Source organism: Cephus cinctus, unplaced genomic scaffold, assembly GCF_000341935.2.
Source record: "Cephus cinctus unplaced genomic scaffold, Ccin1 Ccin1_scaffold0407, whole genome shotgun sequence".
NCBI classification, from domain to species: domain Eukaryota; kingdom Metazoa; phylum Arthropoda; class Insecta; order Hymenoptera; family Cephidae; genus Cephus; species Cephus cinctus.
This window is the reverse complement of record NW_014333091.1, coordinates 809992-822527: the sequence shown is the minus strand read 5'-3', so window position 1 is coordinate 822527 and position 12536 is coordinate 809992. Positions and strand designations below refer to the sequence as shown.

At 35.3% G+C, this 12536-nt stretch overlaps 1 protein-coding gene across 1 annotated transcript; it reads right to left on the bottom strand.

Moving 5' to 3' along the window:
* Positions 1 to 86: 86 nt before the first annotated feature.
* Positions 87 to 12350, bottom strand: LOC112494318. Its single transcript, XM_025084827.1, has 2 exons — positions 12069 to 12350; positions 87 to 11525 (listed from the first exon to the last, which is right to left on the bottom strand). The coding sequence occupies exons 1-2, from the start codon at positions 12170 to 12172 to the stop codon at positions 338 to 340; spliced, it is 11292 nt and encodes a 3763-aa protein (XP_024940595.1). The 5' UTR covers positions 12173 to 12350; the 3' UTR covers positions 87 to 337.
* Between the last annotated feature and the right edge of the window lie 186 nt (positions 12351 to 12536).

Here is a 12536-nt window from a genome sequence, read left to right as displayed (position 1 = left end):
GATGCATGGACGAAGGGTGGAACATCTGAAAGTGAAGTAGGTTGGGTCTTGGATTTTCGTTATCGGTGTGGAGTTGAGAAAATGCATTACAATATATATCTATATATTTATTAAAATCTTTTAAATATAATACATATTCCATACAATTTGCAATGAATGCAGTTATTGCTCTTAACTGTGATCCGATAAAAATGCTGGCATTCAACTTATTAAGAGTTTTACAAAGTCACATCATTTTCCATAAATACGTTTATAATTATTAATATAAATAAAAAAAGCCTATGGTATCAGTGTATTTACAACTGTATGAAAAATATTGTCTCTGCTAAATGATTAATTAACTTTTATTCTGCGTAGGAGTTCGTAGAATAACATCTTTTAACCAATACAGAATTACTTTTAAAATTTCCATTTTATCCGCTATGTCATTATCGTCTATTTGTTGGTACATGTGTTGGCTCTGTTCCTTCTGTTTTCTTTTGATGAATTTTATTCGACCAAGTATCGGATTATCCTTCTGATATCCATACTTCGCTATCTCCTCGTCTTGAGCTGCATCCGAATCCTCTTCCACATGTTCCATATTCATAATTTCCACTTTTTTCTCTTGACCGTCAACAACTGCATATATTTCTGTAGGTCCCATTTCGATAAGATTCTTTAAAGCATTGACAACTATACCAGCCCTTTTATTTTCAGGAGCATCATTAATTGCAATTAAACTTTTCACCAAATTACTAGTCTGATTTCCATCGAAAATTTTATTTCCGTTCGTTTTATTCAAAATGTTTGAAAAATTTTCTTCAATTTCCGTTAAATCTTCCTTCTCTTCATGCTCAATCCCTTCATCGTTGTCCAAAATCGATTTATTATTATCTGCCTCTGTAACAGTTTTTTGAACATTTTCCGTAACGGAATGCTTTGCCAAATCTAAAATTAGATTATATTTTTTGGCAAATTCTTGTACTGGCATTGATCTTAATAGAGTTGAATGACTCTCTGGAATGATAATTTCATCGTTATTTTGAATTTCTGAAATGACCGCTGGCGTCGATCTGGTATGTCGTGTTTTTGATTTTCCAACTTCATCCTGAACTTTTTCATTGGAATCTCGTTCACCTTCCACACAGGATTTCTTGCTAAGCTTCCATAAATCTCTCTTCAAGTTTCTACCCTCGTGAGAATTTCTTTTTTCACTAACAATAGTTCCATCGCGCGGTACGCAGCAGGGACACCTCGTGTTCATAAAATGTTCGCAGACCTTTTCTGAGATCGATAAACCGTACGAGCCGTCATCAAGTTTTTTTATAGTTAAAGGTAGACGCACTCCATCACCGATGTAATATAAATCGGAATTGGTCAATTCAGAAATGTCGTTACCTTGATTCTTTCCACATTTTGGCAAAAGTTTACCAAAGTACGTAAGATCGTGATCAGAATCTGAGAAACACGATGATTTAGTTGCGGACACCATTTCATTATTTGGACTATTGACTGTCGTGTCTTCGATACTATCTTCAGCACCATAATATTTCGTAGTTTTAGTTATTGTTTTTTCAATAGTTTTTCTTATAATCTCGTGAGATTTCGTTGGTATCATTTTTTCTTTTTTTCTCGTTTGTTTAAGCATTTTATTTTGATTTGACGATTCTAGAACGGGAATTCCCATTCGTGTACTTTTTCCCATTTGAATATTTTTCATGCTTCCCGTATTGCTCTTTGAGGCTCCTAAATATTGTGAAGCAGAATGCTCCAAATTGTGCTTGAAATTCTTTTCGTATGCTTCTCCTTGCGCGTTTTCTAGTTCAGAAGAGTATTCTTGCGATTTAGCTAGATCGTAATCGTCATTGTTAAAAGTTGGCGAATTTGACGTACCTACATTTTCTGCGGTTTCTGCACTGTCGTAAGATACGTCATCAAGATCGTTTAATTCTTTACTGTCAATTAACGTTTCCAAAGATTCTTCACCCTGTTCCGACTCCAAGTTTGCATATTCTTCGCTTTTTGAAATCTCTTCGTCGCTAATATCTTTTGTCATTTTTGACATGCTAACATCGCTTACTTCTTCATTGTTATTTAATTTTTCCAAAAATTTCTTATTCTCTCTTGGTTCTGCCAATTCTACATGCTCTTTGCTTCTTGATCCTTCTTCTTCACTAATATCTGGGGCCATTTTCGATTCATCATACTGTTCCGGCTGAATGAATGTTTCCTCGTCCGATGATGGATTTACAGTAGTTTCAAAAAATGTGTTCTCTTCCTGCGTGGCAGTCAATTTTGAGTCGTCTTCTATATCACCAGACGTTTCTTCATCCAGCGACGTATTTACAGCAGTTTCATCAAACATACTTTTCTCTTGCGTGTTTTCAAAACTTGAATCGCTCTGTATATTTTTGTTAGATACACTTGAAATATATTTTTCATTACTGATATCTTCAGTTCCACTTTCATCCGAATTAATATCCATATATTTCTTTTTTAATCCTTCAATTGCATTTTGAGGTTCTGTTTGACCAACAATTCCATCGGAAGTAAATTGCTCCACATTATTTTCGATCTGACTTTCAGTATCATCGTAATCATTGATTTTTGAATTTGGCATGATATTCATTGTAGATTCTAAGATAGCTGAACTTGTTTTTGATTTTATCATTTCTTGATTAACTTTTTTATCTTTATCTGGTGTAACAATTTCTCTATTATTTCCGACCATGTATTCATTTTTCTGAATTTCGTTATTGTTGTATTGCAACGAATTAATTTTTTTTATTTTATCAGTATTGTCATAATAATCGTTGCTGTTTTTTCTTACCGTCGAATACCTACAACCTTGATCAGATCCTGTCACAGATTCCTTAACTATATCGTTACCCAATGGCATGTTGGTCTTTGATTCAGTATTCCAGTATTGCAAATGATTCTTTTTGTACTCCAAAATTCTGTCATTAGGCGAGTAATATTTTATAGGTGTCTTCTCTAATAAATTATTAATATCTGCAACTTCTGAATTAGATGATACTTTTCCTATGGTTTTTGTAGCCACTGCTGGTGAGTTATTTGATAAGTCTGTACTGGGTATTGACGCTACGTCATCGTAGTTTTTAGCAGGAATTTTTTCTGTCATTCCCAAAACATGTTCAGTATTTCCATTGTCAAATGTTAAATTTGGATATTCAGTGACTGTCAATGTGTCATCGATGATTTCTTCACTACTTGCTGATATATCTGCAGGAGGTGTATGTGAGATCATTCTATCTGGTGATACGTTACTACACTTGCTTCTCACAGATGATGATAAAATTGGGTTAGAATGTGCTGCTTGAACATTTTTTTGTATTGATTTATCGATCTGAATTTTGTCAAAATTCGAACCTTGTGATGATTTCGAAGAAATATCTTCATCACGTGGTAGTTTTTCTGTCATTCCCAAAATATGTTGATTATATTCATTATTAAATGCTACATTTGGATATTCAGTGACTGTCAATGTGTCGTCGATGATTTCTTCACTATTTGTTGATATATCTGCAGGAGGTGTATGTGAGATCATTCTATCTGGTGATACGTTACTACACTTGCTTCTCACAGATGATGATAAAATTGGGTTAGAATGTGCTGCTTGAACATTTTTTTGTATTGATTTATCGATCTGAATTTTGTCAAAATTCGAACCTTGTGATGATTTCGAAGAAATATCTTCATCACGTGGTAGTTTTTCTGTCATTCCCAAAATATGTTGATTATATTCATTATTAAATGCTACATTTGGATATTCAGTGACTGTCAATGTGTCGTCGATGATTTCTTCACTACTTGCTGATATATCTGCAGGAGGTGTATGTGAGATCATTCTATTTGGTGATACGTTACTACACTTGCTTATCAAAGATGATGATAAAATTGGGTTAGAATGTGCTGCTTGAACATTTTGCATTGAGTTATCAATCTGAGTTTTGTCAAAATTTGAACCTTGTGATGATTTCAAAGAAAAATCTTCATCACTTGGTAATTTTTCCGTCATTCCCAAAATATGTTGATTATATTCATTATTAAATGCTACATTTGGATATTCAGTGACTGTCAATGTGTCGTCGATGATTTCTTCACTATTTGTTGATATATCTGCAGGAGGTGTATGTGAGATCATTCTATCTGGTGATACGTTACTACACTTGCTTATCACAGATGATGATAAAATTGGGTTAGAATGTGCTGCTTGAAAATTTTCTTGTATTGATTTATTGTTCTGAATTTTGTCAAAATTCGAACCTGGTGATGATTTCAAAGGATAATCATTATCATTCGGCGTGAAATGTGCTGCTTGAACATTTTCTTCAACAGACTCATCAACTTGAGTATTATCAACAATTTGAGATTGTACTGATTTCAATAGACTTTCATCATTAGATTTAGATGAAACGCGATGATACTCTTCCTTATTGAATTCTCTTAGCATCTTATAATCTTCAGCTTCTGTAGCGGTTTGAGATGCTTTCTCATCATTGATAATAATGGAATCTGCTGAAGAAGAGAATGCATCATTAATACCTGGATTCGTGCTGAGAACATGGTTGAATACTTTCTTATCATTTAACAATGACTCTTTAGGTATATCGTAATCAGACATATCAACAGTTTGTCCCAAAATTGAAGATTTCTCATCATAATTATCAGTACTTGTGAGTAACACTGCTTTATCATTATTTTCAAAAATTTCCTTTGAATTCAAATTCTCAGGGTTCTCGATTTGAGTTTGAATGTTGTCTGTAGTGGTCCATTTTTCTAATTCACAATTATTCTCCGTCATTGGAATCTTTGTATTTTCATCTATTGACTGTCCCAAAATAGATGCAGAAGAATCAAATGAATCTCTTAAACTTCCTGTTGCTGATGACCCGTCTGCTTTCATTTCCCTTATAAGATTATCCAGTACTTCTCGAAGTGCAGAATCGTCAATGGACGCCGTGTTTACGTTTGCCTTCCTAAGTGCATTCTTTACAGTTTCCATAATGACGTTTTGCACAACTGGATGACTTGCTGCCTTTGAACCAAGTATTGGTGATGTGACAATATTCTTGAGAGTTTGTAGAATAATTTTATTGACAGTTTCACTAAAGGGAATTTGAACTCTTTGTTCTGCGGGTACTGTTGGCATCAATGTGATTTGTTCCGTTACCCAATGTCCTCCTTTAAACTCATGTTCTTCCACAGTGATCGGGTAATCAGTCGGAAGTGAATTTTCTATTTCCGCAATAACATCTCGTAAGATTGATTTGATGGCGTCGCTTTCTGATCCTAGGATTGATCTGTACTTCGTTTCATACGGACTTTTCGATAAGGTTTCTTTTACAATGTCTGTTAACGTGTTTTCTACCTCGGGCAAAGCAAACAAAGTTTTTAACATTGGAGTACTTATAATCTCTGGTAGCAGATCTTCGGAATTACTACTTTCCGTTGATTTTGAATTCTTGCTACTTCCGACCATATCGTTGTCTTTATTTGTCGCAAAATTATTAATCACGCTCTTTATTGTTGCTTTCAGATAATTATCATCATGGGGTGAATATTCTTGCTCTTGTGTCGTAAACATTTTTTCGCTATTTATCACACTGCATTTTGAATTTCCTACCATTGCTGATTCGATAAGTCTATTATTAGATTCTACAATATCTTTGTTATCCTCAGAAGACTTTCCAATTATAGTAATATCTGCTGTTTCTGTATTCGGTATGACTGGTTCTGAAGTATCATAAGAATCCGTATATTCTTTAAAAATTTTTTGATTAAGAGGTTTTCCAATAGTGTCAGATGCTGAAGTCATATCTATATCTTTAGGCAAATTGTTTGACGTAATCAATTTTTCTCCAGGTCCATAGATTACAGATTGAATATTTTCAGTGGGAGTCAAATTGACCATATCTGAATTCTGAGTGACGGATATCAAAGTATCATGGGAATCTGTATTTTTGTCTCTGGTTCCCTCTTCAAAATATTCTCCGACACTGTCACGTATTAAAGTTGATTCTTGATCCGTGGGAAGATCAATTGACGGATTTGAATTTACCGCCGCTGCATGAATCGTGGATTTAATTTTTCCCGCGTTCCTTAAATCCAAATCTTTGCTTCCTACAGTATATGTTTCTGCACTCTGTTTCATAGATCCTTCATGCAGGCTTTGTCCAACAAGATCCTGAAGAGGCGTAAAGCTTCCCTCCTCGCCTGTCCCAGTGATAAAACATTTCCTAGAGTGTGGACTAGTTAAATCCACTGATATAGAGGGTGAATATTTTTCACCTAGATCTCTGCTAGAATCTTCTTCTCCATAAGGTGTTTCTGTACTTTCTGCATACGTCACTTCCGTCGCGGAATTCTCTATTTCATCCAAGTGTTTCATAGAGTCTCCGAAGTAGCGTATACCTTCGGGTCCATTAGTTTGAAATTCTACAGACTGCAAAACATTGCTGGTAGAATCCACAAACTTTTCCAGGGAATCCGTATATGGCACGTGACCTAGAATATCCTGTGGTTGTCTTTGAATTTGCGGATCATTTATATCAGTGAACTTGGGATTAAATCGATCATTTCCATCATTGATAAAAAGATCGGTGGAACTTGCTGGATCATTTGTATGCATTCCATATGCTTTGTCAAAATTGTTATCAACAAATGAATATCCATTTGTTACTTCTATTATTTGAGAATGATCGGTAGCTGTAGATTTTTTTGAATTATCTACCGATGAAAATCTTTCAGAATCCCATTCTGGTCCAGGACGCTGGTGCTCTTGTACTCCTTCGGACATTTCTCTTAACATATTACTAGAAGCTATATGCTCATTTCTTGTATCTGGACTTAATATCCCTTCAGAATTTTCCCAAATATTTTTTACTCTTCCATCATAGAAATTTGGATAGTTATTGAAATTATAATCATTGTTAATATACTCGGTATTGCCAAAGTCTTGAGCAGTATAGGCTTTCCCTAATTGATGATTATCTAATTGGTCGTTAAAATAATTAATATTTGTATAGTGATGCGAGGGAATGCGATCGTATGAGGGTCGTGATAGTTGAACCTGTTCGTAATGATTATTGGTAATTTCTAGTGGTCTTTTAATTGCATTTTCTGGATACGTTGAATCTTCTAATAAGGTAGGTTCAATTTGTGTTAGCGATGGAATTTCAGTGCCGATAATTACAGGTGCTTGTAGGTCATGCTGTATAGTTTTTGGCATTTTGTTCATAGCATAATATTCAGGTTGCACGCTATCGTATCTGTTACCTGTATAAGGTTCTGTATTATCAGCATAACTAGATTCTCTTGTTTCATCCGATATAAGTGGATATTTCAAGTCGTTTTTATCGTCGGATGAATAATCATTATAGTGTTGCAGATTATTTTCGGTTGTATAAAACGGATCATCATTTTCATAGGGTGTAACAGGCACCCTACAGGGACTGTCAACAATATGATGTCTTGAGTCGCTATGTAAATTAGGCTTTTGCTTTTCATTCAAAAGATAGTTTTGTGTTGTATAATTATAAGTGTCATAAGTACCGTAAGTATCATGTGATAGAGATTGCTCATTGTATTTCATATTATTATTATGAACTGAATTGTCTTCGTATTGATAAATATGCGAATTTTGAGAACCTGTATTATCGTAATAATCGGATGTGTCTATATTCGAATTTTTACCAATTTCATTCTGTTGTACATGATCTTCTTGTATTCTTTGCTTGAAATTATTTTCAGGTGAATATTCAAAATCTGTAGTACCAGCTTCGTAAGATTTGGCTGATCCTGGTAAAATTTTATTCTGAGCTGTTTGGGCTACGAATGGTTGTTCTGAGGTATATTTTAGTTGTGTATCAGGATTTCTAGAATCATACTGATAATTCGAGCCTGCCGTCTGTTCCTCGTTATGATCGGTAAAATATCCAAAATTAGTAGTAGTAGTTTCGTAAGATTCATCGGATCCTGGTAAAATTTTATTCTGAGCTGTTTGGGCTACGAATGGTTGTTCTGAGGTATATTTTAGTTGTGTATCAGAATTTCTAGAATCATACTGATAGTTTGATTCTGCCGTTCCTTTTTGGTTATGATCGGTAGAATATCTAAAATTAGTAGCAGCAGTTCCGTAAGATTCATCGGATCCTGTGAGAATTTTATTCCGAGCTGTCTGAGCTACAAACGGTTGTTCTGAGGTATATTTTAGTTGTGTATCAGGATTTCTAGAATCATACTGATAGTTTGATTCTGCCGTTCCTTTTTGGTTATGATCGGTAGAATATCTAAAATTAGTAGCAGCAGTTCCGTAAGATTCATCGGATCCTGTGAGAATTTTATTCCGAGCTGTCTGAGCTACAAACGGTTGTTCTGAGGTATATTTCAGTTGTGTATCAGGATTTCTAGAATCATACTGATAATTCGAGCCTGCCGTCTGTTCCTCGTTATGATCGGTAGAATATCCACAATCTGTAGTAACAGTTCCGTAAGATTCATCCGATTCTTTGATAATTTTATTCCGAGCTGTCTGAGCTACAAACGGTTGTTCTGAGGTATATTTCAGTTGTGTATCAGGATTTCTAGAATCATACTGATAATTCGAGCCTGCCGTCTGTTCCTCGTTATGGTCTGAGCTACAAACTCCAAAATTAGTAGTAGTAGTTTCGTAAGATTCATCGGATCCTGTCAGAAGTTTATTCCGAGCTGCCTGAGCTATAAACGGTTGTTCTGAGGTATATTTCAGTTGTGTGTCAGGATTTCTAGAATCATACTGATAGTTCGAGCCTGCCGTCTGTTCCTGGTTATGATCGGTAAAATATCCAAAATTAGTAGTAGTAGTTTCGTAAGATTCATCGGATCCTGTCAGAAGTTTATTCCGAGCTGCCTGAGCTATAAACGGTTGTTCTGAGGTATATTTCAGTTGTGTGTCAGGATTTCTAGAATCATACTGATAGTTCGAGCCTGCCGTCTGTTCCTCGTTATGATCGGTAGAATATCCAAAATTGGTAGTAGCAGTTCCGTAAGATTCATCCGATTCTTTGATAATTTTATTCTGAGCTCTCTGGGCTACAAACGGTTGTTCTGAGGTATATTCCAGTGGTGTATCAGGATTTCTAGAATCATACTGATAGTTCGAGCCTGCCGTCTGTTCCTCGTTATGATCGGTAGAATATCCAAAATTAGTAGTAGTAGTTTCGTAAGATTCATCAGATCCTGTCAGAAGTTTATTCCGAGCTGCCTGAGCTATAAACGGTTGTTCTGAGGTATATTCCAGTGGTGTATCAGGATTTCTAGAATCATACTGATAATTCGAGCCTGCCGTCTGTTCCTCGTTATGATCGGTAGAATATCCAAAATTAGTAGTAGTAGTTTCGTAAGATTCATCAGATCCTGTCAGAAGTTTATTCCGAGCTGCCTGAGCTATAAACGGTTGTTCTGAGGTATATTCCAGTGGTGTATCAGGATTTCTAGAATCATACTGATAATTCGAGCCTGCCGTCTGTTCCTCGTTATGATCGGTAGAATATCCAAAATTAGTAGTAGTAGTTTCGTAAGATTCATCAGATCCTGTCAGAAGTTTATTCCGAGCTGCCTGAGCTATAAACGGTTGTTCTGAGGTATATTCCAGTGGTGTATCAGGATTTCTAGAATCATACTGATAATTCGAGCCTGCCGTCTGTTCCTCGTTATGATCGGTAGAATATCCAAAATTAGTAGTAGTAGTTTCGTAAGATTCATCAGATCCTGTCAGAAGTTTATTCCGAGCTGTCTGAACTATAAACGGTAGTTCTGAGATATATTTCAATTGCGTCTTAGGATTTCTCGAATCATACTCATAATTCGAGCCTGCCGTCTGTTCCTCGTTATGATCGGTATAATATCCAAAATTAGTAGTAGTAGTTTCGTAAGATTCATCAGATCCTGTCAGAAGTTTATTCCGAGCTGTCTGAGCTACAAACGGTTGTTCTGAGGTATATTTCAGTTGTGTATCAGGATTTCTAGAATCATATTGATAATTTGAGTCCACCGTTTGCTCGTCGTTATGATAGCCATAGTTGGCAGATATCGGAGTCGAGACGTAATTCAAAGTATTTCTATCTGAATAATCTGTCGACAGGTGGCCGTCCTCTGAATCTAATCCAATTTGGTGAACGGCGGCGTTTTTCCACTGGGATAAACTCGTCGCATCCACCACACAAAATTCCCTTCCATAAAGTTTTATACAATCTTCAACGTTTCGAAAACTTTTACCAAGTTCAGTCCGACCTATTGACCAAGTCTTTTCGTTACCTATGGGAATCGTCTGTTCAGTTCCCACGTATTCATCTTCAATCTTGTGATCGATTGGATTCTGCTGACTTAACATTTTCTCATTACTTTGATCAATTGCATTATTTCCACTGTACGAAGTACCAACGCAATTCTGTCTAAATGGCGTTTGCACCGATGCATGTGATTTTATTTGTTGACCGACAAACCCATTTCGCTGTATGGCACTGTCAGCTGACGCCATTTTATTCAATTGCTGCCAATTTATTTTACCAGATGGTACTCCGTACTGAATATTGAATGGTTGCTCGGGCAATTGTAAAATCGGTGGACTTTTTATATTTTCAAATTGCTGCTTTTGTACGTCACTTCTAGTATCCATGGGAATTGTCCCACTTTGTGTTTTCAATATACCTGATATAATTTGTGAACTAACCATCGGATTTTGAGATTTTGCCAATACCGAAGGCTGTGAGTACTGTGTGATTATGGGTGCTTGTACGAATTTTTGAAACTGATGATCTTGTTGAACATTCGGTATCGTGTTGATACCATAATTGTTTTCATTAAGAAAAACAGGTCTTGCCTTTTTCCACACAGGATAAGCCTGAAGAACCATTTGTCCAGGGTCATTTCCGCAATTCTTATCTTCATAATAACACACAAATTTTCTTGGCTTATTTGGCCTTATATTTCCTGCTCTTTTACCTATCAAAGCCAAAACGTTACAATCTTCCGGTCTGAGATGAGCCTTCACTCTTTTCAGTACTGCATTGTCTTTATTAATTTCACTCTCTTCGTATCTCTGCATGGATTTTGATCTCAAAATATTTTTTAGTATTGCTTTTGGATTTTTCACAGCTGCTATTCGCAGATATGGTTGCTCCTCTTCATCGGACTCTTCCGAGGTCACTTGGTTATCTTCTCCCATTTGCAAAATTATATTTTTACTAGGATCTAGACTTCTTGCATTTTTTATAGCATACGACACAACATCCTCTTCCGGTTCTTTATATAATTTTATTTTACGATAAGACGGGAGTCCGCGACATCGTTTTGTTTTGTAATTTCTACGATTTATTTCTTTATCATCATCATCATCTTCATCATCTATGACGTCTTCGTTATTATTTCCATCGGCGCGAATGCTTTCCATTGGCAATACTACAGCCATTGATCTTTTGTCTCTGCTGTTGGTATCAACTGTATCTTTTGAAACTGCTGAGTCTGCAGGAGTCGCTGGAAACCTGTATGATCAAGTGTTAGAAAAATATAATGTGTAAAAATTGATATAGGTTGGTAATGTTACTATTAGTCATTGCATAATATTGATCAAATATTACAGTGCATTGTGCAATAATAAACTATTGTATAATGTATAAATAATTTTGCAATGGTATTTAATAGATTATGAAACGTTTCTCAAAAATCCTTTGTATTAGAATTGGCAATCGTTCTATCCAGCAATATTTAATTGTTTCGTTACCCTAATGACGAGTATTATTGTTTCGCCAATTCATTTTGCACACTTAACAAAAAAAAAAATGTATATTTTTGCAAGGAATTCGATACTTTGTTTGAGGAAGGTGATATCCTGTGTTACAGCGATGTTGCTGACGTGGACGATTATGGCACATTCACTTTTGAGTTATTTAAGGTATTTTTGGGTGTTCAATTTATTACAGAAACTTATCACTTAATAAAAAGACAATTTCGTATTATAATGGATATACGAGAAATTGGGATTAATTACAAAAATTATTTATTAGTTTCAATTAATTGATACTTACCAGACATTTTTACCGATCTTGGTTCCGCTATCAAGCAGGTTATCAGTGTCTCCAAAATAGCTCGTAGCCAAAAGTATTCCGACGATTAAAATTATTTTTGTCATTTTATCGAATCACTTATTAGTTCATGTTATGATTATTATTCGACTAGTTAGCAGAAGGCATTAGAAAATTTATTCGTTGAAAACTTTCACAAGCTTTCAGTATTATGAAGCACGAGAGCACAATTCAAAAGTACATATTATTTTCTTTTAAGTGTTGTATTTATTTAATTGACTCGCGTTTTTCATTTAATAATTTAAATCTTTCGAATTTTCAACTAATTTTTCAAACACGCTTTAGCCCTGCTCTAGTCTGAATGTCTGAACGAGAACTGCTCCTAATTAGTACTGAATTTTAACAGACAGCAAAACTCTGATGCGTTGCATATACGTGCCAACCTGCTGTTGCAAAATTGCGCAACTTATA

Bases quoted from the DNA above. Each gene is read 5' to 3' on its own strand.
- LOC112494318 (XM_025084827.1), bottom strand. From the start codon at position 12,172: ATGACAAAAATAATTTTAATCGTCGGAATACTTTTGGCTACGAGCTAT. The intron at 11,526-12,068 runs GTAAGTATCAAT...TTGATCATACAG, and splicing joins AAGATCGGTAAAAATGTCTG to GTTTCCAGCGACTCCTGCAG.